Source organism: Branchiostoma floridae, chromosome 11, assembly GCF_000003815.2.
Source record: "Branchiostoma floridae strain S238N-H82 chromosome 11, Bfl_VNyyK, whole genome shotgun sequence".
Lineage (NCBI taxonomy): Eukaryota > Metazoa > Chordata > Leptocardii > Amphioxiformes > Branchiostomatidae > Branchiostoma > Branchiostoma floridae.
In genome coordinates this window covers 20,161,957-20,189,886 of record NC_049989.1, presented here as the reverse complement: position 1 = coordinate 20,189,886, position 27,930 = coordinate 20,161,957, and the positions used below count along the sequence as shown (strand labels likewise).

The window sequence follows — 27,930 nt, the reverse complement described above, 5'->3', positions numbered from 1 at the left end:
GGCAGGCACGGGGCACTGCCTGTTCATGAGTACACTAGCAGTATAATGCAAATATTACGTGCCAACAACACAATTTCCTGAGGTCGTGTACTTCTGAGATGTTGCTGAAATACGTTTAGCGATATACACAAGTGAATGTGGGTGTGTTTGCACCCACGTGGTTGCGTGTGCGTGTTTGTAAACATAGATATGCTATCATATTCCCTTTATCTATGTAACGTTTTACAACGTTATATTTCGTTTCAATTTTCAATAAGTCCCTTACTGTACCGTAGACCAAAGAATCTACTTACGTGTTGACTACAAAGTTTAACGTTTATCCTGCAGAATAGATGTGCCCACACACACACATGATGTAGGGAATCACCATGATAGAATTTAACTAACTAAGCGTGAACGTGTGATGTTTCAACTGTAAGCACCCACCGTGTCGCCATCTGTCTGCATTTTGCCTCCACAACGAGAGACGAAGTTTCCACTCCGGAGATGCTGGGAGTACTGCTGTGCCTTATCCTGACCCCACACAATGCTCTCGACAACATCCAAGTATGTCATGTTGGACATGTTGGCTGGTTTGACGATAGGGATGCTATCAATAAAGACAGGAGCCTCCGAGCTGTAACTAATAAAGGGAGTTATACAAATACATTGAGGAAGGGAGTTTGCTGAGGAAGGGAATTTGCCGTTCGTGGAAAGGAGTTTGGCCCACCTCAAGACGGGGCGAAGTCTTTTTCACTGCAAACTCTCTTTAGCTGCATAAGAGAACCTACCAGTAGCCATTATTGAAAATCGCAAACCAGAAAGTACCAGAGTTAACAACCTAGGATTGATGTGTTAAAAACATGTACTGTCCCAGAACTATCGTAGAGTGGAATTTGTTATTTCCAAGCACATTAGGGGCGCGGGCATCTTCTCTAGCTCTGGATAGTTAAAGAACGCTTGCAGATAGATGTGCAAAAGTTAGATGTGACGAATCGTCTAGTGTAACATGACCAGGGTTATACCGGCTATAGATACACGACAGATACAGAACCAGCGCCCTCTAGAAGAAAAGTCTGCCACGGAGGCCAAGATCTTAACGACTTAGATTTCCGCATTACCCGATCTCCTGTACACCGGCGAAGCCGAGGATGTTGAGCGGGTGCGCATGGCTCTCACACCAGCGGAGACTCATCCGCGGGTAGTAGAAGAGAAAACTGTCGCACATCTCGTTCTCGGTTGACAGTCCTCCCTGGAGAAAAAAAAACATATACGTTGTGAGACATATTGCCACTGGTGACTAAATAGCCAAGTAATCATTGTCTAGAAATTGTTCAACCTTGATGTGACTATATCCATCTTAACTTTTTTCTGATCAACGACATAACTGGAAATAATTTAAAAGATGCTCTCATTTGCAAGTAAGGATATGCATACTTATCAGGAATTGGGAAACACATGTTAGATATGTATCATGATTATTGTACTTAATCACCATTAACTTTCATGGATAAGCCTCCTATATTTCCACTTCGATGCAATCATACTTAAAATACGTAGCTCTTTATGGAACTACGGTAGCTTTGTCATGATTGCTTCGCTGTTGGGTACAACCTAAAACTTTTAAAGACAAAGCTGTCATCAGTCCAGTTAGCGCAACTCAAAACATTTGAGTGGTTCTCAATGTGCCCTGTTTTGTGGTGACCTGAAGTAAACGAAAAAAAATTCCTGCATGGCACAGATTTGTGTTGGACTTACGTAAACAGGCTCGGTCTTGTGTTCCGAGTTGTACGTACATCGTGTCATGATCGTGTCCCCCTAAAAACAAACAAGAGTAGAAATCGTCATACAGTCGAGTAGCTACATAAAAAAAAGAACTTTATTGCACGACAATTGTACATGGTACAAAGTATGGCAACAACTATTACATAAAGTACAAAATAGAGGTATAGGATAAAGCTTAACATCATAGTTAACATAACAATAAGGGCTAATATGCATAATTCATTCATATAGTATAATAATGAAGTAGGCTAATCATTCAGTATTCTTTCTAATAGCGAAGCAGTCCTTGATATATTTGCCAATTTTTGCATTATGGGAGTTCTGACATCTAAATAAATGTGCAAATCTGTCTGTAGCATCGAGTCTTTTGAAATATGTTGTACTTGCTTCGAGAAACGTAAATGATCATATATAGGCCTTCGACTTTCATATTAAAGCGTATTACTAAGCAGTATTACATTGAGCCGAGACGGGGGCTGATACTAATTACGGGGAACCGATGACTTATCACTCAGAACAATCAAATACATGACCTACCTTATCCTGCATCATCATCATCATTGTTCTGCATATTATAGAATAAACATCAATTTGTGCACAACAGTATGGGGCAAAGCATCCTTTTTTCGGACATGGTATATTGGAATGGACCTCGACAGCAGATTCTATACCCCAAGTATGTACTGATGTGTAAAGTAGGGTAAGACAAATTTTACATAGTTTCTGTCCTATGTGGATTGTATTGCTGCTTCTACGGCCTGTGAAGTTACGGACCGGTGAGGTGATGTATAAAACCTACTGTTCAACCATTTCTCTTCAGTGTCACTGACAAGAAAAAGTGGATGTAAGTGCCCTCTGAAACGTCTGACCGTTTCCAAAATCCAGTTTGCCTGAGTAACTGCTAGTTGGCATATCTTATGATTGATTTTGATTTTGTGATTTATTGAGATTGCAAACGATACAATACACGTGGGACACAGGCAACGGTATGCTGGTGTCGTGGCCCACAAATGAATACATACATACAAATCAATTGGTACAATTATTAAAATACAATGATAGAATACAATTTAAGATTACGAATACATCTATAAATCTAAGGTATCAATCAGTCACTCCAGTTTGCCAGCCTCTGTTTAAAACACTGAGACTACCAGCTTGCCATATCTTATGCCAAATACCTGGATGTCTAACCGTCATCGACGTATGATGGTGCCATATATTCTCTTGAAATGTTCCGCTGGGGTACCTTTTTGATGGTGACTTCCTCTTCCAGCATCCGGATGTACTGCAGGTTGAAGTCGTAGTTGTCATCACTTGACAGAACCGTCTCCACGCCGTCTCTGATCAGCGTGGTTCTCATCTTCTTGGCGAGCAGGTGAGCGTGGGGCATGACGCCAAACACTTGAACGGGTTCTCCGGCTTCATCCAGGAACTGCGGATGTATTGCATATTTACTGTTACATAAGAATACAATGAAATGGTACTCATTGCCATCTTTATTAGCTCAGGATGGTTGTCAGGGAGTAGCATGCCTTCCCATTGAGGAGCAAGAAGCCTGCAAATCATGGACCTCTCAGATCACAACAATTCGGCTATAAAGAAACAGCTGCCATTCTCTCCGTACCATACAAGAGCACCCCTCCCTCCTGACTGAGGTTTGGCACGTAACCTAAATAAAAACCTGAGGAACAAGAACATTTGACAGGGGCTAATCTTACCAATAACAAATTTGAAACTGACGACCCTCATTCTGCATAATGATGATAGCAGCGGTTTATGACGCCAAATAGCTTTTGTCATCAATAGAAGCTTTAAACAACCACAGCTTTAAACAAACACAGAAATCAAGATCTAAAATAATAGTTTTCGGATTATCCATTATCATTGTATTCGTTGTGTATACGTAAGTGGCTCTACAGATGAACCAAAATGTGTTTTGTCGTACCGTGTCCAGACATTCCTGGTGGCAGAAGTTGTCCACGTTGTACTCCACGGCACGAGGGGGGATGACGAGGGCGTGGTCGACGCTCTGCGACACCAAAAGGACACCTACGTCATGCTGACGTAGTTCCGGTGTGTACAGGAGCCTCAGTCCGGAATTATCCGTCATGCCTGGGAAATGTCCGTTTGTGGAATTGAGATAAGACTTAGAACAATAGCATCGATAACAATCTTCGGACTGGGCAAATAAGATTGTGTGGGGCCGGATTTTTGTTGAATATTACTGGGTAGTTAGCGGTTGTTATTGGTCAGGAATGGCCGTGCGATGGTATTGAGATAAGACTTAGAACAATAGCATTAATAATACTCTTAATCGACGAGCATTACTTTAATGAGGTTTATTGTACACTCCACTTTATAGCGGGTTTAACTGGTCCATTTTAACTGGAAACGCCACCAGAAGAGTCCATTCTAGGGGGTTACGTTTTTTTATTGAAACTCACTTTTGGAACAGTCAATCTTTGCATGTGGAGGAAGATAAGTGAATTATGCTCTATTTGCTCCCAAATGATGCCTGTCTAGTTCAAAAGAATTGAACATAAGACGAACCAAGACTGGAAATGAATGGTCTGGATGTTTAGTCCTGAGGTTTAGCAACACTTTTTATTTTTGCTGGATTTTTCTTTTTTCGTCCGAGCACATTAGTTTTGGGGTCTCCAGAAGATGTCATACATAAAAGCAAGTGGCCTTAAACATACTACTTTTAGTTTAAGTGGGTTTAATCACCTTCCTTCTGTTCGGGATTGTCGTAGTGCACCTCCATCAGCACCTGGCCTCCGTCATCCTCGTCACCGATGGGATACCCGACATGGCTGGGGAAGCTCAGGTCCTGACCATAAACGATAGGCAAAATTGAGTATGTTTATAATAATCATGTACTTCGTTAACTTTGATTCAAGCAACCAATAGCATCAGCAAAAAGATACTCCATGTTTCATTGTATAGAAGTATTCAACTTAATTTCCTGAATTCTGTTGCTTTTTCATCCAAAAAGACAAATCCTGGACACACGTATCAGACATTCATTCCAATACGTATACGTTGATAGCTTCATGAAAAAGGCAGGAGATCTAATAATCGATTGTTCTCTTTGAACTCTACGGAAATGTCTTGACTTCAACATTGCGTTATATTTTTGTAAGAAATGGTTAATTGTTTATTTCATTTCACCGTGCAATGCTTCAATTGTTGCCTTTTCCAATGTTTTCTTCTATCTGCCCAAAGAGTCGTTCATTATCACGACTACCCCCGCATGTAATGTTGTAAATGCATTTAAGTTCGCGGTAGCGGGAAAAGGGACTTTTCGCGGTGGATTTAAGTTCGCGGTAACACCATAGACTGCAGTCTAATACCATAATAGAAAAATGTTCGCGGTGGTTTTAATTCACCTACTCCGATCTTTTAGTATGCTATTACTATATGGTATAGACCAATTTCTTCCATATCGGTAGTTGCATGACATTTTATAGTTATTGCTTATTTTATTGCAATATATTGTATTGTTTGTTGTTATGAATTATTTGTATGTCAGTCCACATTTTTGTAGGTTCTGCCGCTACCAGCCTGGTCACGGCAGCTATCTGCCTAGGCAGACCCTTATAATGACTTGTCTCATCGTCAAAAAAGAAAGTTCGCGGTAAAGTGGTCACTGTGAAAACCGCGAACATCAATCCACCGCGAATATTTCTGCATTTACAGTGGTTTGCGATGTATAAAAGATAAATCAGATAGACTTTTAAGTTGTAAATGTACGCCAAAACATTCAAAATTTACGCCCAAACCTACCCCTGTCCCGATACCCCAGACTGCTATTAAGTTGCCTTGATAGCATTCTTTCCAGTCGAGGGGCATGTTAGGAGTGAAGCACTCGTGTCCCGGATGTTCTTGGGGCGCCGCCGTGCGGTTGGGGTTGATATGGCATTTGTACACTAAAATGTGATGAACCACTCCTTCGTTGCCAGGGGTGATCACAGGTTGTACCTTGAGCACATACACACACATGCGCAAAAGTAAACACAGATGACGCAAACTGTTTTCACTAATTAATTTAACCTTAAACTGCCAAGCCCGGATATATCCGGCACACATAAACATGCCTTGTGTGCCGCGCCCGGATATATCCGGGATAGCGTATTCCCCCGAAGTAGCAGCTTTGCGGGCGTGTAGCTCACAAACTCTGGAAGTTGTAGACTTCGGCTTTGTTCGGGGGGTTCTTTTTGGAAGCACTGATAGCATTGTAAAGGACTGAAACTCTGGCAGTTTAAGGTTAAGGTACTGAGGTTGCATACAAAGACAATGACAAGGTACATGGTAAAGGGTACTGTCCACCATTCAAAATCTGTATCTTAGATTATGTAAAATTGTTATGTAAATTCGGGATGTCATAATGAATGGTAACACAATCATACTTTTAGATCTTGTATAATTTATCGATTATGAAATCAACTGTAGCACAAATCCAATTTTGGTTGCTGCCCAGCCACTCAGCAATCATCATGTGGAAAGGGACATAACATGACACTCAGCAATCATCATGTGGAAAGGGACATAACATGACCATTTTACCTGAGAAATACATGGTAATGATATGACATTACCTTGAATATGTGATGCTTTGTCTGCAGTGGGGGCATCTCCACCAGTTTGCACCAGTAGGTTGTTTGTTTGGACGGGATTGCTGTCTGTAGAGAAAAAATTATTAGAATCATACCGGATAAGTATCTAATACCAGCTCAAAAAAGAACAAGAAACAGTCATGCCTTCAAATACCAGAGTTACCAACCTAGGATTGATGTGTTCAAAAATTCGTACTTTCCCAGAACTATCGTAGAGTGGAATTTGTTATCACCAAGTACAGTAGGGGCATCTTCTCTCGGTAGTTTTAAAGAACGTTGGCGCCCACAACCATGGCTTTAAAGAACGCTTGCAGATAGATGTGCAAAAGTTAGGGGTAACGAGTCGTTCGGTGTAATATAACCAGCTGCTGCCGCGCCGCGTGCCTGCAAAGCTGGTGTGTTACGCCGAACGGCGGTTATACCGGCTATATAGATACAGATACAGATACAGATACAGATACAGATACAGAATCCAACAGTTTTTTTTAAAGGCATCGGACTGATATTACTTGTATGATACTATTTTTTTCATTCTTAAACACGCTCGATGTGTAGCTCTCATAAAACATCGTCTTTACATCCCATATCCAAGAGGACGCCCGTACCCGAGCTCGGTACTCATTTCTACCTGACTAGAGGGATGAAGTATCTTATACTGTTTTCTGTTCCACTTGGAAATCAGCATCCTTTGCTGAGAAGGCCACCCAGGCATCTTTGAAGGAAGCAGTCGGAAAGATGATTACTCACAGGTTTCTTTGGTGAATATTTCCCGAAATCAATTGTTCCAATAGCTTTCACTTGTCCGCTGGATGATTTTCGCCTTCAAACGTCTGAACTTCATGCGTATCACAAAGACATCTTTATCCACATTCGGGCACTTTTGAAGATGGGTGATGTCATAATGACGTCAGAACGAAAACAAACACACGTGACCTTAATCTAAATAAAATAATGCTTACATTGGTCATGACCACGTCATGTGATCGGATGACGTTGGGAAGGGACTCAGCCTCGATGTCGTTCCTGAGGAGGATACTGCTGCGGACCCCGCGGTGGGTGTGGTAGGCTGGACCCGTGACGTCATCAGGGTCACGGTCGTTCCACGCCCACAAAACGCGCTGGGTGTCTTTCTGGGAAAATATTCAAATCATTCAAATGTACTGTTTGACATCGATTTCGAAACCAGGTAGGCTTTATTGCGGAAACAAAATTATCGGTCCAACTACCGTCTGCAAGGCGTTAAGTCACAATCATGTTTGGGTGAGTCTAATTTTTGTGTTGGGAATTTTAGTTCAACTATTTCAAGAATCACGAGCATGTTGTTTCATACCTGTAATTTAAACTTCCGCGTATAGCTTCGCGCTGCGCGTCTTTATGGGAGAGAGAAGTGGGGCATTTCAGGAAATGATCATTTTTGCATCACATAGTGTAGATCTATCTACGGGATATCATATGAAAACATTGTGATTTCTCATGCTTGATAATTATTTGCCAACATCATTTCTAGCTCAATGTTCATGTATTGGTGACTATTCATTATACTTTCTACTATGCAGGTATGCTTTTTGAAAGTTTTTCACTTCTAAACATTTCCTACGCCATCTATGGCACAAAACAACATACGCAACATACGTATATATGATAAATAATATGACTTATGATACGTAAGCACCAGTAGACCAATGACAATGTGTAATGTCCTTGGGTAGACAAATCTGACTCACGTTGATGACGCGATCTCTGACGTCACACGTCTGTAGTTTCCGTTTGAACCTGAGGACGGTGTGGGTGTCGTTCTCGTACCCAGACAGCAGTTCCCAGTCCTGGCTCTCGTCCTCAGGGGGCAGTGCCTTTTCGTCAGCATAACGGTCCTGGGTCACGTGGGTAAGGTTAATATTTGAAGTCAACAATGGCAGACATTTGTGAGACGGGGGCCGACACCGCTTGCTTGGCATCTACGATTCTTTACTCGAGTCACGTGTCCCTAGGTCACGTGCTCAGAGTAATTGGATCACCACTCCTGACGAAGGTCGACGTAGGGGGGGTGCGACCGAAAATTCGAGGTGAGCAATTTCTTGTATTGAATGACAGTGAAGCCTCTGTATGTTGAAATGATCTAAAAAGTGGAAAGTACATCAGATTTTACTAGTACAGAATTGCCATCAACAGTGGACTGAAACGACAAGTTGAGTTTACCGTGAGATACGCTTTTCCGTCCTTCACCCAGCCGACATATTTGAAGGTTCTATTGTCTAAAAATGAACGAAAAACCGGAAAGTACCTCAGTCTATTAATTGCCATCAACAGTGGACTAAAACGATAAGTTGACCTTACCGTGAGATACGCCTGTCCGTCCTTCACCCAGCCAATGACGATGTCCGATCCCGGCATGCCTCCGTTCGGGGACAGCCCGAGGCCGACCCACCCTCGGGTCCTCACCCGGGCCTCCAGCTCGATCTGCGCGCCATCGTACGTCCAGAACAGGAGGAAGTCACCGTTCTCGTCCAGAACCTGAGTTTTGTTAGCAAGGAGGCCATAAATATGAACATGGGGAATAGAACAGGCGCATATACATGTGGCCTCCTTGTAGGGAAGAATTACATTCGTCATTTTTTGTTTGCTTTTGGACAGACGATATTTGTGACGTCATTTTGACATCGTTGCGTTGGCTTTTGACAACAGAAGTCTTATAACACTTAAATATTGATAAGAAACCTTTATTGCTAACTTTTTCTGTGAAATATTTAGGTATTATGGGAATTTCCCGTTTTAGCCCAAAAATCAATTAATGACGTCATAATTACGTCATTTTACGTCACAATGATATAAAACTTTCAGGAATTATAAAACTTGACAAGCATATCACCCTCTGCAAATTTGGTGATCGTGTAGTGAGCCGTTTTGAAAATACAAAGGGGGGGGGGGGCGAATAACCACCAAGCCCCCCGCCTCAGTCCAGGGAATGCCAAAAAAGCCCAATTTGGAGAGGGGTTAAGTTATCGTGGAGAGTAGGGGTCATCCAGTGTGCTGGGCTAAAAATAGATCCTTGCCTAACCTTGGTGACGTAAAGCTGGCGGTCCCGTGTATGAGGGAGCTTCAGGCATAAGCGTCAAGCGTCAACCCTCTACATGTAAAGGTCCGGAAACACACTTGACCCAGTGAGCTTGACTGAAAACAGACTGACACTTAGGAAGCCTTTGTCCTGCTGAGCCCGTCTATATACGGGATGCAAATGTGTGATGCCTGTCCGTGGGTTCGGTATCTAAACGGGTTTGGGGCATTTCTCACTTCAATCCGGCATACTGCACCAAACGCATCGATTGTGGACGTAAATCTTCAGCACAGAAGAGGTCAAGTTCTACTGATCAGATTAGATAAACAGCCTGGGGGATAGGGGGCTTAAACTCATCATTGCCTCATCACCTAATCCGATTGTATAAAACTCATGTGAACACATTTTTTCTAATCCGATAGAAAATTTCAATCGGATTCCTTTTTTAACTCACTTGCAATTTTCTCATGTGAACAGGGTCCAAGTCTACTCGGGGAAAGTCAAAAGTTCCAGACTTGTACTAAAAACCACTCCAGTGACATACCGTCATACGTCAGTGCGCTTAGGTTCAGCTGCTCAGCTGAGGTTTGGTTTTCATAGCATAAAAACAACTTATAGACAATGTCTAGCAAAGCAATACTGTCAATAGCCGTAAAACAAGAACAACAACAGTACCTCATGATGGATCAGATCCGTCGCTGCGGAGGCTGAGTCGCCGCAAAGTAGGGCAACCACAACAGCTACTGTAAGAACGGACATACTTCCTATGCTATGGTGGTTCGTTACACACTGGTGTACAGCGAGCGATCAAAGGTCCAGGGCTAATGGGTAAGTAAGCCTATTACCGATCGGGACCTTTGTATAGCAGCATCGAGGTCATTAGTCTTGCTGGTACATGTAGTAATGAACGATCACGTGGGTTTTAACCTCTCCACAGCAAATACGTTCCAACTCACTTATCATTTGACCAACTACCGACGTACTGAAGCGGTTAGAGAGACAACAACAACAACAGATCATTTTTAAGAAGATTTTCCGTTTATTAGAGCGTCGCTAACAACAGTTTATACGCTCTTCGCAACAAAGAAGCTCACAACTGCACTGAACGATTGTAACATCTGAACTGTGTTGTACGATAGTTAATAGTTAATAGAGTTCTCCACTGTTGCCAGTAACTTGTGACTGTTGTCTGACTCTGTTACCCGGTATCATGCTGTTGACCTAGCACCAGTATGTCAATGACCTGTAAGTCAATGACCTGTAGGATTTTCATCAATGTTTGCTAGGTAACCTGCTTGTTACAACAGCTAAGGCCATGTTGATTTGATTTGATATATGAACGAAATCCTTCGAGAACCCCCTAAAACCGATGCGTGTGTTCGAATGATAAGAACAAAAGCTGCGTTCGATATTAAATTCAGTGGTCAGAAAGGCTGAACAAATGACTTGATCTGGGAAAAAATGTTGAAAACAAATTGGTTAAGCTTTGTTCAACACAGTGGACACAGAAGCAACACAGGAGCCTTTGAAACCTAAACTGGCATCAGGAAAAGGCTTAACTGATACTTTTGGTCAAATTACATGAAGATGAAGGCAGCAGCCATGCTCCATTTCATAATCATTTTAAAGAAACTGAGCAACGCCGAACTAAATTTGAAAGCTTAGACCCTCCCTATTCCTTCTTACCCCAAAAGTTTCAAGGTTGGGCCAAAATGTTCAAGGTAAAAGAGAATTTTAGTTGGCGCTATATTCGCAATTTGTGCCTTCTACTGCGCAACGCAACTCTGACGTCTGCCCTACTACTCTTTTAAACAGTAAATGCATGGCTCCAACCTCTAACCGGTAACACCAGTTTACCTTTATCCATAGGGTAACCTATATCCTATATCCGTTGTTTTAAAAAACAGGGATATCGAGTCGACGGATAACCTGGAATCCAGTCTAGTTGTGGCACGGGCCTACCGTAGTTAGTATAGACTCTCTACGGGGTCAGTGCAGCTCTAAGCCGCCGTTGTAATCATTCACACCCGGTAGCATTTTCCCCGGTAGGATTTTGCCCAGTGGGAGTTAATCAATAGGCTGGCCGGCAATTAACTCCCACTGGGCCAAGTCTAACCGCGTGAAAATCCTACCGGGTGTGAATGATTACCCCGGCGGCTGAGAGCTACACTGGCCCCGTAGAGAGCCTAAACTAACTACGGTAACGTTAGGCCGAGCCAGTAGTAGACTGGATTCCAGGTTAGTCGACGGATGGTGCTTTCAAACTGCAACGATTTCAAAATATTTCCAAATAAAGCACAGTCCTGCGACTCGGTATCTCTAAATACCCTGTATTTAAAAACAACGGATATAGGTTACCCCACGAATAAAGGTGAACTAGCGTTACATCTTCAGTGGCCTTTAACGACTTAAAACAGCAAGGATGTAATAAATAGGCAACTTTGTCTATAACCGTCTTGGGAACAGCGTTCAACCAAAAATATGCCCTACACCTAAATGAACACGTCTTTATCTCCAAGCAGACGTTAGTCTCCGGCTGGTTTTAAAAATGTTTTGTTAGTCGTTTTTATCTGGCTTTCTATTTTGTACTGTTTCTTGAAGTCTGCTAGCCAGTTAGGGTTTGACAATACAAGATACAATACAAAATAAAAAGCCCAATAAAAACGACTAAAAAACAACCGGAGCCTAACCTCTGCTTGGAGAGTACACATTGTGGGTGTTGTGATTGTAATTGGAGACCAGGTGTCACCAAATGAGGTCATCGTACTATAGGTCCCTCAGGAATCCAGAAATGTTTATATAAACGAACTGGTAAACATATAAGACACCGTGACGATGAGAGGAGAGGGTCCAATCGCGCACCACTAAGGGCACTTCCGGAACATTTGAAAAGACAAGAGCGACCTATAGTACGATGACCTGGTATTTTGTTTTCAAATAAGCTTGGTTTCAAAGTTATGCTTTGATTTGTTCTATTCATATGATTATAGTTGTGATAAGCTTCTGTAATTAAGTATTTTGAGTTATCAGTGTTTAACTTATTTTGAGTTAAGGAAGTTATTACCCCCATGTTCGATCATTTATGTTTTGTGGCATATAATCCATAGGCCATGGGCCAGGACCCAATATGAGTAATGTTAATTCATGTTGATTAATTTTTCCTAAGGCTACCTTGGAAATCAGTTGTTGACAACTGAAGGGACCACCCTACAAGATTGATAAGTGAAAATAAACACAGACAGAGCGGTTCGTCTGCATTTACGAGTTTGAAGGCAAGGTCCCCGTGAGGTCAGAGTTCGGGGCCGGCTGTTGAAGGAATTTGATCTGAGCTCACCTTTCTATTGTTTGTGCCAGTGAGCTTTGGAGCGTGTGAAATCTCAAGGATTCATGTCAAGGGTTCGTACCTTAGCACAGCTAGTATTGAGCTCAGCTCACTTAACCCAGCAACACTGCACCGGGACAATACAACTTATAGCTCTGCCTCGTGAGGTTTACCTCAAGCAGTGACCGGCATTTTGAACAGTTTGCTGACAGGTATTTTCAGTGACGTACTCGGGAATAAAATGGCTGTACTTCTAGCTGCTGTTGTGGTCGCCCTGCTGTACAGTGGCACAGTCTCAGCAGCGGCCTATCTCAACCATCACGAGGTACTGTTTTTGTGTTGTTGTCATCCTAACTTCACGTCCGTATACAGGCTTTTCATTTTACGTCATGTGCGCCATGTTGGATTACAGCGTACGTCTGTAAACCACGCGAAGATGCTTCTGTTTAATTCAATTACCCGCCAACATGGTCGTCAGAGGATTGAAATAAATAATTAGCATGACGTCAATAAAAAGCCTGTAGACAAGTGCCGTGTTCCGCTAGGTTCTTTCTCATAGTTTTTGACTGGCATCCTACATGTCCCAGTTTGTTTACCGAGGTTCATTTAGCCAAACCATACTGTGAGGGGCGATCGTGTGACGGGTCAGCCTTAACACCTTAAACGACCTCAAACAACCTTAAGCGACTCTGCGTCCGCCGCGTATTTCTGAAAACGTTCAGGCTGTACAGGACAGGCACGTCACCCGTACTGGCACATACGCCGCCACAATCCGCAGCCCGATGGCACACAAAGTTTTGCCTGCACGTAAAGTTCTGCGGTGTGTCTGCGTGCTCCAAAATCCGTCGGATTCCGTACGAGTTTGTACGGAGGCGGTACTAAACATTTACGGAATCCAAAAGATTGCCCGCGTTTTGGCACAAACAAGTCCCGACCACTACTATATCTCCTTGACCGGAAACTGCAAGTGATTTAGAAAGCCTTCCTTTTGGAAAAAAAAAAAAAAAACTTTTTAAAAATGACGAATGCGATCCTTTACAAGGAGGCTTTATGAGTCTGTTCTATTCCCATGTTCATATATTCTCCTATAACCTCCCTTTTCCCCAAACTCAGGTTCTGGACGAGAACGGGGACTTCCTCCTGTCCTGGACGTCTGATGACGCGCATGCGCAGATCGAGCTGGAGGCCCGGGTGAGGACTCGAGGGTGGGTCGGCCTCGGGCTGTCCCCGAACGGAGGCATGCCGGGATCGGACATCGTCATCGGCTGGGTGAAGGACGGACAGGCCTATCTCACGGTAAAGTCAACTTACTGTTTCAGTCTACTGTTGATGGTAATTCTGTAGATGTACTTTCCAGTTTTCAGCCTATAGAATCTTCAAATATGTCGTCTCCCTCGGGCTGTCCCCGAACGGAGGCATGCCGGGATCGGACATCGTCATCGGCTGGGTGAAGGACGGACAGGCCTATCTCACGGTAAGGTCAACTTATCGTTTTAGTCCACTGTTAATGGCAATTCATAGACTGAGGTACTTTCCGGTTTTTCGTTCATTTTTAGACAATAGAACCTTCAAATATGTCGGCTGGGTGAAGGACGGACAAGCGTATCTCACGGTAAATTCAACTTAAGTTATCGTTTCAGTCCACTGTTGATGGTAATTATCTGATAAGATGTCCAGTATTCAGATCATTTTCAGCCTAAATAAGCTTCAGCTTCGGCTTCGGCTGGGTGAAGGGTGGGCAGGCGTATCTCACGGTAAATTCGAATTGTCGTTTCTGTCCACTGTTGATGGAAACTATATAGATGTGGTGTCCAGTTTTCAAATCATTTCAAATATGTCGGCTGGGTGAAGGGCAGGCGTATCTGACTGTATGTAGCATGTTTTTTTTTAATTATCAGTCCAGGGATCCATTGCCTAGCTGTAGAGTGTACATTTTTCAGATCATGTTAAGTCTCTAGAAACAAATGGTTTCAAATCAGACTGAGTGTGTTTTGGGGTTTCGACTGAACAGCACCAGTCTTTGTCAAGGAATTAACAATCCACCGCTTTCGTGAAGTCTATATATTTTGTATATATGTATGTATGTTTAAAGAGAGATAATGAGTGATTTATGTATATTATTGTATGATATAGATATATTTCGTCACCTCCACATCAAATATCCTCACGTGACCTATAGGACCGTTATGCCGATGAGAAGGCACTGCCCCCTGAGGACGAGAGCCAGGACTGGGAACTTCTGTCTGGGTACGAGAACGACACCCACACCGTCCTCAGGTTCAAGCGGAAACTACAGACGTGTGACGTCAGAGATCGCGTCATCAACGTGAGTGTTCGTGTCTGTACGCAATGACGTCATAAATGTATCCATAGTTTTGTTGGTTTTGTGTCGATGTTCCAAAGATGACAGCGTCAATAAAGCTAGTCATATGACAATCTATATAGTGGCAGTGACTGTTCATGTGCCGTTCTAGTTAATGTGTATGGCATTAGCTTGTGCGATAAGTGCAGCGCCTCTGTTAATCTACAGATTCAGTCATGTACCTATTTGCATAGCGTACATGCAAGTTGAACTCAAATAAACTGAACGTAACTGTATACTTCTCTCAGAAAGACACCATGCGTGTTCTTTGGGCGTGGCATGACCAGGACCCAGATGACGTCACAGGTCCGGCCTACCACAGGCTGAACCGCGGGGTGCGCAGTACTGTGCTGCTGAAAAACAACGAAGAGACGGAATCTCTACCAAACAACATCCTGTCCTACGATGTGCTGATGACAAACGTGAGTATACGCCGCGTACTCTCCAAGCAGAGGCTGTTTGTAACGTTTTTTAGTCGTTTTTATCGGGCTTTCTATTTTGTCATTTTTCTTGAAGTACGCCAGTCAAAGTTAGGTTTTGACACAGCAAGATAAAATACAAATTTTAATAGAAAGCCCGATCGATATAAACGACTAAAAAAACGTTACAAAAAACAACCGGAGCCTAACCTCTGCTTGGAGAGTATGCGCCACGGCCTTAAACACGGCATTTATGCTATTATATTCTATGATAAGATTTTATTCTTATGGTGATACATTTGGGCAGTCATATCCCAACAAACCTGTAACTCGTTGCGCGCTAAAGACCCTGTATGCGAATTGCAGTTTCCAAGCTACAAATGCCCGTCTTCCAATGGATTCGTAGTTGATTCAAAAGTATTTCACGTAACGCCTTAAAGTGAAGATATTTGAACGTTTATTATGACTTGTATTTGGTTTACCATCGCTGTTCGCGCCCCACCCTTCAAGTGATAAAATTCGCACACGTGCGTGTTTAATATCAAGGGAATAGTTCCAAACGTGCCAAATCTGCAATACGCTTACAGGAACTGCGGCTCGCTATATTGAGTATTGTTAAGGTCTACATGGTTGCTAGTGTGCTCTCCTTAGCAATTGCCTACTCGATAGGATTAAAACTAACCTTTCCCCGTCCTCAGGCGATCATACCATCAAGACGAACAACCTACTGGTGCAAGCTGGTCGACATGCCCAGACTTCAAGCAAAACATCATGTTTTCAAGGTATGGATGCCTTTGGGATATCAATAGTTCACAACGTATGTACTAACTCATGGTACTATTTTTCAGTGTTTTATACACAGATAAAAAAGAACAATTTTTTTTCTTCATATTTCTACAAAGTTGTGTCATATTCAACCATGTGCAACTGTGATTTTATCATCATAAGCAGCAACAGAACCGAAACATTCCTGTGTTAGATGTTAAAACATTTTGTTATAACTTATAACTGAAAGAATCCCCCTTGTTATCGTCAACACTCAAATTCTTACCATATCTCAAAAATACTTACATGAAACCAAACGCTTCCACACTCATTTATATTGCATTTCCTTTGGTATCTTTTATCAGTATTTTCACTATCATGACCAATGTCAACTGTTTACTTTCTCTTGTCGTAATTCAATAGTCAGGCACTTTTCCTGTACATCAGACGTTCCGTTTACATGTTTTCTGTTATATGTCATGTATCATGTTTTGTGCAGTGGTGCCGTTGATATAAGCTGGTTTGCTTGAGTGCGACACCGCTGTGTACTGTATGTCCCTTTTGTTGTAAAAAAAAAGCAGCACCGAACTTAGGGGTACATACATTAACCCTGGTTAACCCTTAGCATAGATTCAGTCATATAGCCAGGAGGCGTGGACCAATAAGAAGGCTCCAATTTCTCCATAACCAGGTCATGAATATCCCATATAATAGGCCATGAATTATGGCACCGTATACACCTAGGGCGAATCATTTACCATATATTATGTACCTCGGCATGCTGTTCCAGGTACAACCTGTGATCACCCCTGGCAACGCAGGAATGGTTCATCACATGCTCGTGTACAAGTGTCATGCCAATCCCAACCGCACGGTGGCGCCTGCCGACCATCCGGGACACCAGTGTCACTATGGCAACATGCCCCAAGACTGGAGTGAGTGCTATCGTGGGTCCATCATAGGAGCCTGGGCAGTCGGCACAGGGGTAAGACTAAGGGTTCCTTAATTAATTTTTCTATATTTTATCCATCTCTCTATCAAATATCTATCTACAGTGTAGTATGTATTTTTCCACTATATATAGTCTGTATCTGTAAATATTTTATCTTGTTTGTACGTCTTGTTTTTAACAATCCAGGAAGATTAGCCGTCTACATTTAAAAGTAGGTATTACTAAGCTTAAATGGGCTTAATAAAGTTTCTGTTTTTGACTCGCTTTGTCTCTTTTTCTCTCTATCCGTCTCTTTCTCTCTCTCTTTTTCTCTCTCTCTCTCTCTCTCTCTCATCTTCATCTCTGTCTCATACATACTGGTCTTGCTCTCTGTATCAGTGCAGATTCCACTCTATGATACAATGTACTTGTAGAGAATCACTTGAGCACATTTCGTCTGCCATCAGGACCTGAGCTTCCCCAGCCATGTCGGGTATCCCATCGGTGACGAGGATGACGGAGGCCAGGTGCTGCTGGAGGTGCACTATGACAATCCCGAACAGAAGGAAGGTGAGGATACTCGTTTGAATTCACTGTAACTAAAAGTAGTATGTGTAAGGCCACGCCGACTTAATGTCATCCGTAATAGTGTCCTTAGAGTTTTCCACAAAAACTTGTTGGTTAGAGTCAACATTTTTGTCGCTTTCTGTAAGCAAGAAATGACACTTACCAGGCCTTTTACGTCTACCAGGCTCCACAGGTCTCTAAAAATATAGTAGAAATTGGCCAAATTAGACAATAAAAAATCAAGCCAGAGGAGTTAGATGGCCAAGGAGTAAATTTGTGACCTCGGCCATCTAACTCCTCTGGCGTATTTTCTGTCTTATTTGGCCAATATCTACTATTTTTAGAGCAACTTGTGGAGCCTGGTAAAGGCTACTTACCAGAACTATTCTGTTTTGGTCAGGTGTGATTGACAGCTCTGGCCTGAAGCTTCTGTACACACCTGAACTACGTCAGCATGACGCAGGAGTCCTGGTAGTGACGCAGCGCATTGACGCCACGCACATCGTGCCTCCTCATGCAGACGGCTTCAAAATGGACAACTTTTGCAACCAGGAGTGCCTCGATGCGGTGGGACAAAGATAAAATAAAGCACCTCAGATATTGAATATTCTAGATAAAATGATATCATATAATTGCACGATAAAATCATATTTTTATACGATTAGTTCAACCGATCAACTCAAGTAGTGAACAATCTACTGCTTCCTTGGCGTCAAGTTATTCAGATGGAACAAGTGACTTGGTGAGCAGTGGATCATAAGTTGCAAGAAGTTCATGGTACCCCACGTCTCTGTTCAGGAATGTATAGACCGGCAGGACCAGTAGGCCCTGTCTAGATTTTTATTGAATTCTTAGACTCTTAGCTGTTGTTTTATTTCTTAAGTGTCCCAAATGTTCGAATGCCACTTCTGGCACCATGTCATATGTTCCTTGATGGCCTCTGGATTCTTGTCTATCTGGTGGATACTTGTCTAGAGATAACTGCGAGCTTGCCGATTTATTCTTGGTCACCCACTGCAGACCTGCCAGTGAAGGTCGATCTCTTCAGTCTCTCTAGCGTGCGTAGGATTATCTAGAGTAAGTCCATCTTCAGTCCTCCCTTAGTATGTGCATTTTCAGTCCATTAGACTAACTGTGGATGAAAGGAGGACTATGGTCCATGTTAAGTAATTCATAAGTCCTAGGTTGCAAGGGTTGTCACACATCCTCTCACTGTTCCGTTGTCTCACAGTTCCTGGATGAAGCGGGAGAACTTATCCACTCTCTGCCAGTGGAGGTCGATCTCTTCAGTCTCTCCTAAGTGCTAACACATTCGTGCTAGTCTCTGCTAGTCTCATTGATATATCTAGCACTTGTCACACATCCTTTCATTGCTCCATTGTGTCACAGTTCCTGGATGAAGCGGGAGAACCTATCCACATATTCGGGGACATGTTACACGCGCACCTGCTGGCCAGCCAGCTGAAAACAACCGTCATCAGGGACGGGGTGGAGACCGTGGTGTCACGTGACGACAACTACGACTTCAACCTGCAGCACATCAGGATGCTGGATGAGGAGGTCACAGTTCGAAAGGTCGGTGTTTGTTTCAAGGTTACAGTTCGAAAGGTCGGTATTTGTTTCAAGTTCAAAGTGCAAAAGGTTGGTGTTTGTTACAAGTTCATAGTTCAAAAGGTCGGTGTTTGTTTCAAGGTCACAGTTCGAAAGGTCGGTGTTTGTTTCAAGGTCAGAGTTCAAAAGGTCGATCTTTGTTTCAAGTTCATAGTTCGAAAGGTCGGTGTTTGTTTCAATTTCATCGTTCAAAAGGTCGGTGTATGTTTGAAGGTCTAAGTTTGAAAGATTGCTGTTTGTTCCAAGTTCATAGTTCGAAAGGTTGATGTATGTTTTAAGGTCATAGTTCAAATGTCTGGGTTTTTTTTTTCAAGTATATTGTTCAAGTTTTTAAAAAATTCTTCCCAAACCTTTCGGTGTATAGTGACGTTGCCAATCTACGTTTTTATTGTTATTCTTTTAGCCCTTTGGGCACACAGGTCACTACTATAGGTGTTATTTCAATGGCAGTTACTGTGGAGTCACTGTTCAACTCCATTCCTCTTTCGTTCAATTCTGTGCAAGTGTTTCGGTTGAACCTACCCTATCCTCTCTATCTATCCATCTATCTATGTATCTATGCATCTATTTATCTAGATAGATAGATAGATAGATAGATAGATAGATGGATAGATAGATAGAGACTAGAAGAAGTGTACACTACCAAGTGAGCTCGCCTTCTCGCTTGTGATGGTAAAATGTAATAGCCGATGTTACTCTTTCTAACCGATGTTAAGCCAGTTTGTAAAAGTGTACGCTCCAAAGCACCAATAGACATGGAAGACCCACGCAATCTGTTTCGTCTGACCAAGGTGCTCAATTACTAAAGTTCGGCGCCAAGGATGTAAGGTTGATTACTTCAATAGGTAGATGTTCTCATTCAATCTTGGACAAACGTGTCCGTTCTACAATTCGATAAATGCTGATTTTGTTTCTGCGTCGTTCGTTACAGGGAGATATGATCACGACAGAATGCACGTACAACTCAGAGGACAACAACCAGGCCGTTTACGTAAGTCCATATTTAGAACGCCATTGGTAATATTTTCATAAACAAGTGGTACTTATGTCTGGAATGACACATTATACAGAGCCAAATCGTTTGGAATCATCCGTTATATCATGACAGCTTTTATTTTGAATAGTGAATTTTAGGTAATATATAACCGAACCATTTAAAGACCATGTTTCTCTATGCATGAAAACTATCTGCTGGCTATCGTTCCCTTGTTAGACACATATAAAAGAAGTTAAATGCCATACATGGTACACCTGCTAAACAGCACTGAAATGTAACAGCACGTTGGCTATGGACTATGTACTCGTACCACTTGGATACTCAAACGACTACGCTACTGTGTTGTGTGGCAGTCTTACCATACAATTTTATTGTTTTGTAACAGGCTCATTTTTTATCGATTGAGTTGAAATTTGGACAAAGGTACAAGAATATATCCTCTTGGGATTGAGATATCTCAATTTGTTGTTTAGATTTTTATGAGTGACTGTAGCTTTTACTGAATAAACCAATCACTATCATCATTATTAGGGCGGACTGGGGACCAACAATGAGATGTGCCAGAGCACGCTGTTCTACTACCCGCGGATGAACATCGTCTTCTGTGACAGCCATCCCCATCCCCTTAACGTGCTCAGCTTCGCAGGTGTCCAGGAGATAAAGTAAGACTAAGCAGTGAAGATCTTTCTTTCATACGCGTAAATGTCTTTGTGGGGTCTGTGTGGCGCAACGGCTAGAGCGTTGGAGTCCGAATCAGTAGGTCCCAGGTTTGATACCATGTTCCGACTTTGATCCTCGCCAAATGCATCTAAAAGATATACCCTTCATCACTTTGGAGTGACACCCACCGTACCAGCCGAGGCACGGCTAATCTGTCCCAAAGGTACCAAAAACACCTGGGTACCCACGGATTTGGTGCGTCAGTAATGTACACATTTGCTACTAAGAGCCGTTATTATTTTGTTTTATACCCCAATTTGAAGGTATCAATATCTGTTATCCTGACGTAGTGATATCATTTTATAATTACCTATCAGGTTATTGCATGCAGCAGTGGCATCTTCCTTTTGCCATTCCAGCATGGAGCAATAAATATAATGAAAAACATTTCATGTTTTAGTACCTAATTTGTATACTATGCCAGTTATATAATCCTTATACATCAACAATCTTTTGGTGTAATAACAACTTGTTTGTAGGTTATCCACCCATTAAAAAATCTTTGTTGTACAGTTTCACTGTAGATGACATTTCCTGATGCGTTTGCCACAGTTACAACTTCAATGTCCCGGCATGGGTCAACATCATCCCAGTGGTAGAACCTGCCAGTATGTCCAACATGACCTACATGGATGTGGTGAGGAGCATCGCCTGGGACAAGGACAAGGCGCGGCGGTTCTCGGACCATCTCCGGGAGGGGAGCTTTGTTTCCATGTGCGGCGGAAACACGCAGACAAGCATTGATACGGTGAGTGGCTAATGCTTTTACAAGAAATCAACCTTTGTAAAAGAGTTAACTAGTACCAACGCAACCAGCTTGGATTCACCAAATTCTATAGTATCATATACCAAATACAAAGGAACTTTCATGCTTAAACTCAATCTTTGTCTGTTTGATTTCTCCATATGATATCACATGAGTGTAATGATAATACCGGTTTACACACGTACACGTCTTGTACATACGATGAAACCTATTTTGCTTCACACTTCTTGCTTCTTCATCAATATTGAAAACAGCTTATCCTAAAAAAATTAGATATGATTCTTCAATCTTTGATAAAAAAACCTATCCCTGTCTCTCTCCTCCCAGTCCCAGTACACGAAAGAGAGCCCCCTGCCAAAGGCAACAGTACCAGCACCCGCACCAAAGGACCCCTGCACTACATCTACGGGGACTGCCGGGCCTGAGATGTGCACATTGCTGCATCTTCTGTTACTTATCATGTACTTAATGCTTTACACACTGTAGACTCTGGGTGAACACAACTTAGGCCTAGGTCACATTTCCTACCCGGGGCCCGGCCGGGCTGTTTGCGGAAACGAAAAATTTAAGTTTATGCCAATAAATATGCAAAATGCATGCTGCTGAATTATTTTCGGTCCGTTTCGTGCTTTTGTTGTATTTTATATCATACTTATTGTTCCCGAAAGTTGCCCGGCCGGGCCCCTTTGTGGAAATGTGACCTTAGCCTAATGGGTGAACGCACCCTATGTAAGTTACGTTTAAATTTTTCGATAGTAGTTTTTCTTTACCTTTCTCGTGGTGACACTGACCGATTCTGAGTTTTACTGCAATTCTGAGGTGTCGCGGAAGTGAGAAGGATGCGGTACCAAATGTGACCAAGCTTTTATGGTCTTTTGTCTTGTCCGGGCGGCGGCGATAGAAGTTAGTACCCAGTGATTTACAAACCTGATGTAACTATTGATGGAAAAGGGAAATACGTAAGAAATCTTCTGTCACTAATGCTATGCTTCATTATTTACACACTGTAGACTTTAATACATCGATCATGTACACACCGTAGACTTAATGATATCAATTGGCAAACATGTCTGATATTGTGAGGAGACAAAATTTGTATATTTTATTGAATTCCAATAATATACAAAATGCAGGATAAAGCTACAACATATGGTTTTAGAGAACCCAGGATATAGCTACAACACGTGAAGAGGCATATGCGATCCTGGGGCTGTTTCTTTTATGTCGGAAGATCAAATCCTCTCTAACTACACCATGATTGTATTCCTTGTATAATTTAACGTTCCTCAAATAAAGTACATGTATAATTTGCTGATGGCTCGATTTGGTTTGATTTTAGCTAGTGTTGTTGCCATGGCAACATGACGTCTTTGAAACCAATTCACCAATCAACGACGCTTTCACTACACACACACTCAGGGTTATCACAGTCCTGCTGAGAGATGGCGTGCTGCTGGCTTTTCTGTCTCTCCATAGAAATATCCCCGAAATGCCAGTCTTGATGGCGCATGCAGGTAGCAAGTATGAATGGAATTATTCAATAAGACGGAGTACGTATACAGAGTATCGTTGGATACCTGTTGATGCTGTTAACGTAGCAACAGCAATACTATTTTATTCTTCAAGGAACACTAACAATTATTAGTTAGAATTCCACACCGCGCATGAATATGATGGTCTGTCCCTGAAACAGGGTTTTGCATGCGTTGTGTCTGTGCGCTGTCAGAGCAGGTACATCGGTGCAATAAAGGTGGGAAAAACTAGGAAGCCAACGTTTCACCATGGCACAAAGGCGTTGTCCTATAGATAATTACAGTAAGAGGATATACTGTTTTCTAAACCATCAAACATCCGAGTGGGGACCCCAGCTATACAATTTGAAGTGACATATGAACACTTTTGATTTGAAAATTCCGTCCGTGACTTTGTTAGTAAGTATCTGCTGCAAGCTCCTCTAAGTTTTTATAGAGATTGACACACTACTGTGGACATATAATAGAGGAACGCCTGTGTTGAGTCCTACTGGGGTATACATGGACCCTAGTCAAATGTGCAGCTTTTAAATCAAACTTTTGACACTCACCCCTTAATTACTTATGGTATGGCCACTAAATGGTTAAAGAATGATGTACTTTGTCGAATTATAAATTCAGTTATGCTAAAAGAATTTTGGTGCGTGCCTCAAAACCTCCCCTCCTGATCTGAATAGGGTTTGTACAAAACGTTTATCTTTTGTGTAAATCATGATAACAGGAATTATATACATTAACACGTCAAATATTCCTCTTACATTGACGAAGCAATTCATGTCTAATGATCACCGATAAAGATTGAAAGGAAATTTTACTGAACAAAATATCATGGGGTCCGTTTGGGCCCCACTCGGCTATTTAAGTCGCAATAAAAGGCCAGGTGTTTGAACAAAAATGGTCGTGGTAAAACATAGCAGCCTGACACTGAGAATGGTTACAGGCTGTGCCAAATCAATGTCCACAGATAAGTAGTAATCAAACCTTCAATTCACTTTGATCAGAACTATGATAACAAGGAAGACAAGGAGCTTTTTCAGATTACAATTTCAAATATCTTTAATGCCTCACAAACATCTTCACATCATCTTCTAGTACACTATGAAAAGCAAAACAAAATATTCATCACACAGACTATGCAATTTATATCTGACACAATTGGATGCAGTGATTCATGATCTTCCAGTGCACCAATTACACGTATGTTTGTGTATTACAGGGTTACTCACAGTGCTGCTAAGAGGGCAAGATGATCTCATTTTTTATTTTTGTCATCACACTACAATAATGACATTTCAAACTGTACTTGCCATGTTCGCCATACCCATGGTGTTTGTTGTACATGTGTACCATTTTGCCATTCTCCACAATGTTGGTAGAATTCCTATCCTGCCCCTTGGAGTTCTTTCGGAGCTTGGAATACCTTGGTAACTATGGGTTTGACAGTTCCCGTTTCCCACTGGATCGTTGAGGCTAGTCAACTGGAACGAGACTCGGTACGTTTTGTCCCTCTCCATGTGCAGGGCCTTCCTGTAGGTTTGGGGCATCTCTTGTTCCAGCTTGGTCTCCCTGTGGGTCCACACGGTTTCCTCGTATCACGGTGACAAGTGTCTGATGGATGCCTGTCAGTTTTTGCCAGATCGCATTTCTTAGCTCCTCTGTGCGGACGAGGGTTGCCATGGGATTAATGAGTGAGTTCAGAGAAAAAGATGACAATATCAACGGACCAATTTCGCATCGAGTCCTACACACTGCCAAAAACAGGAGGGGGAGCCACCAGAAGACAAACGACACTATTACATGAATCATTACAGTCTTTGACTTGTGTACCCTAGCTTCATATTTCCTCTGTGCCTCCTCTTGTGCAGCATTGTTTGGCTGAACACCCCCCTCCATGTTTTGTACAGGTCCTGGACCATTTTCTCCTGGTGCCCCCGGGGGGACCCCTGCCTGTTCAAGCCTTCTCTTTTCTCGTTGTCTGATCGCTACATACACACTTATATTTGTGAACAATATGACTATGCACAGCAAGATCAGAATGCATCCACACAAGATGACAAAGGCCTTGGGATAGTAATAATCGCAGTTACCCGTGGTCAGGGCATGCATATGGAGACAATTCCAGCCCATACTGGGTGAGAAGGCAAGCAAGGAGAGAACAATCCATGATACAGTCATAGCTACAACTGCACGCAGTTTGGCACTGTGAGCATGGGTGTAGAAGTATATGGGATACTTAACACCAACATAGCTATTTACAGACAACAGAGATAGGGCCGATGCTGACATCAGCTGACTAAATACAATGAAGTTATAGTACATCAAATTGAAATCATACAGATAGTGTCCAGGCTGGCCTACTGTGTGATACAGATATCCAATACCTGCGAAGACATCTGCCATTGCCAGATTTGCCAAGTAGAAGTAGATTGGTTTACGGAGTTCTTTTGTACCGACGATTCCTAAGATCACAACAGCATTACTGATGATTTTCAGAAGTCCTATCAGGTAAAAGATAACGGCAGTCCCTGTTCCCAATGTCACAAGTTCCTCGTGCATGGAGCAGGCTTCGTTGGCTTGTGCGATGGATGCGGTATTGTTCTGCAGATGCCACTTGTAGCAGGACAATATGTTTGCAAACTCAGGAGCAGTTGTCTGCTCAGCGAGCATCCACGGGTCGGAGCTGTTGTTGAACATGGTGGAGCTGATTCTGGTCGTCTACGGGCGGTGGCCGGTTGTGAGATTCCTGACTTGTGGACGACTCTGGTGCAGTTTGTGGCGGGACTAGACGGCAGGAGCGACGACGCGGCTGTACCTGATCGTGATGAGTTTGATTCTGTGTGAGAGCGCAGAGCGTCACAATAGAGCTTGCTTGCTATTGCTCAGTGAGACTTACGTGGGCTGTTACCATGGGTAACAAAGCATGCTCAGTTTCTAAATATATATTGACGTCTGTGCAATTTTGCATGACATGAAAATGTTTCAATACTTCTAACATGATGAGTGGATACCAACGTTAACAATAACTTTAGAAAAAACTTAATGGACCCTTCCAGCCGAACACCAAAAGCCCCGCCCCTTGTGGGGCCTTAAAATCTTCTCAGAACGGGCGACAGAAAAATGCTTTGCATTCTTTGTGGAAGGCTACATCTATTGGGTACAGTCATCTGAGGAGGGGACGTATATAGTTGCGGTAAGGGTGATATAATTTCAGTCAAAGCGGAAGCGGGAGGCGCTCCATAATATTACCTTGTTAGTGGGCAGGAGTGCCCGGTTTCTGACATGCGGTCGATGCAGGTGTATACGTATATATGTGACAGGTTTTCTACCGCGTTTGTTGCATGCATAGCATAACTCAACAGCTATTTTGTAGTACATGAAACTTATAATTGAGTTTCTCCCGCTTTCATATCAGGTAGTCTTTGATTGACAGGTGGCGTGGGTGAAATCTGAGGAGTGAGAGGGAAACTGCCAGCAAATGGCAATTGTTGTAAGGTATCATAATTGGTGCTATCAAGGGGACATTGAAGTATTTTGAGTTATTTTCTTTTAAAAGCCGGCTCTAATGGATGTCCCTGAAATGTAGTTTGCCAGAGGTTACTGTCGAACGTGTACCGTTACGGCACAGCAGCACAACACTACCAAAAATGATTTTTGCTTGTTTTTGCCAGAGGTAACTGTCGAACACATCTTGTTGGTGTATCGATAACGTAACGTTACGGCACAACAGCACTACATCCATGGGCAAAACTCATTTAGACTTAGAAGTTTTTGTATCCTCTGGGAAACTAAATGAATTTACTGCAAAATGCTAATGATTTCTTTCTATCTTTGCCAAGAGTATTGTACATGAAACTTATAATCAAGTTTCTCCCTCTTTCATAGCAGGTAGTCTTTGATTGACAGGCGGCGTGGGTGAAATCTGAGGAGTGAGATGGGAACTGCCAGCAAATGGCAATTGCTGTAAGGTATCATAATTGGTGCTATCAAGGGGACATTGAAGTATTTTGAGTTATTTTCTTTTAAAAGCCGGCTCTAATGGATGTCCCTGAAATGTAGTTTCCCAAAGGTTACTGTCGAAAACATCTTGTTGGTGTATCGAAAACGTTACGGCACAACAGCACTACATCCATGGGCAGAACTCACTTATACTTAATAAGAGAATGCTTACCTCTGATGGATGTCCCTGAAATGCAGTTTGCCAGAGGTTACTGTCGAAAACATCGTGTTGCTGTATCGAAAACGTTACGGCACAACAGCACTACATCCATGGGCAGAACTCACTTATACTTAATAAGAGAATGCTTACCTCTGATGGATGTCCCTGAAATGCAGTTTGCCAGAGGTTACTGTCGAAAACATCGTGTTGCTGTATCGAAAACGTTACGGCACAGCAGCACTACATCCATGGGCAGAACTCACTTAGACTTAGAAGTTTTCGTATCCTCTGGGAAGCTAAGTGAATTTACTGCAAAATGCTAATGATTTCATTCTGTCTTTGCCAAC

General features: G+C 42.4%; 2 protein-coding genes across 4 annotated transcripts in view; one reads left to right on the top strand and one right to left on the bottom strand.

Annotated features, from left to right (window-relative positions):
- Window positions 1-10,237, bottom strand: part of LOC118426659 (DBH-like monooxygenase protein 1 homolog) — an 11,689-nt gene extending 1,452 nt beyond the window's left edge. The window contains exons 1-12 of one of the 3 annotated variants that reach the window (XM_035836176.1): window positions 10,111-10,237; window positions 8,718-8,894; window positions 8,108-8,254; window positions 7,343-7,513; window positions 6,366-6,449; window positions 5,554-5,748; window positions 4,495-4,597; window positions 3,713-3,879; window positions 3,014-3,199; window positions 1,738-1,797; window positions 1,101-1,231; window positions 427-622 (exon numbers count right to left, since the gene is read on the bottom strand). In XM_035836176.1, the coding sequence (XP_035692069.1) occupies window positions 427-622; window positions 1,101-1,231; window positions 1,738-1,797; window positions 3,014-3,199; window positions 3,713-3,879; window positions 4,495-4,597; window positions 5,554-5,748; window positions 6,366-6,449; window positions 7,343-7,513; window positions 8,108-8,254; window positions 8,718-8,894; window positions 10,111-10,194 (1,701 nt within the window). In that variant the 5' untranslated portion in view covers window positions 10,195-10,237. The remainder of the gene's footprint in view (window positions 1-426; window positions 623-1,100; window positions 1,232-1,737; window positions 1,798-3,013; window positions 3,200-3,712; window positions 3,880-4,494; window positions 4,598-5,553; window positions 5,749-6,365; window positions 6,450-7,342; window positions 7,514-8,107; window positions 8,255-8,717; window positions 8,895-10,110) is intronic. The other 2 variants (XM_035836177.1, XM_035836178.1) reach the window with 2 other exon arrangements.
- Window positions 10,238-12,763: 2,526 nt separating this feature from the next.
- Window positions 12,764-23,206, top strand: LOC118426497 (DBH-like monooxygenase protein 1). Its single transcript, XM_035835945.1, has 15 exons — window positions 12,764-13,082; window positions 13,871-14,026; window positions 14,205-14,231; window positions 14,937-15,083; window positions 15,368-15,541; window positions 16,237-16,320; window positions 17,094-17,288; window positions 17,702-17,804; window positions 18,202-18,368; window positions 19,191-19,376; window positions 20,344-20,403; window positions 20,941-21,071; window positions 21,682-21,877; window positions 22,223-22,419; window positions 22,580-23,206. Exons 1-14 carry the CDS (start codon window positions 12,999-13,001, stop codon window positions 22,379-22,381), a joined length of 1,869 nt encoding a protein of 622 aa, XP_035691838.1. The 5' UTR covers window positions 12,764-12,998; the 3' UTR covers window positions 22,382-22,419; window positions 22,580-23,206.
- Window positions 23,207-27,930: the final 4,724 nt, after the last annotated feature.

Bases quoted from the DNA above. Each gene is read 5' to 3' on its own strand.
- LOC118426497 (XM_035835945.1), top strand. From the start codon at position 12,999: ATGGCTGTACTTCTAGCTGCTGTTGTGGTCGCCCTGCTGTACAGTGGC. The intron at 13,083-13,870 runs GTACTGTTTTTG...CCCCAAACTCAG, and splicing joins CCTATCTCAACCATCACGAG to GTTCTGGACGAGAACGGGGA. The intron at 16,321-17,093 runs GTATGGATGCCT...ATGCTGTTCCAG, and splicing joins CAAAACATCATGTTTTCAAG to GTACAACCTGTGATCACCCC.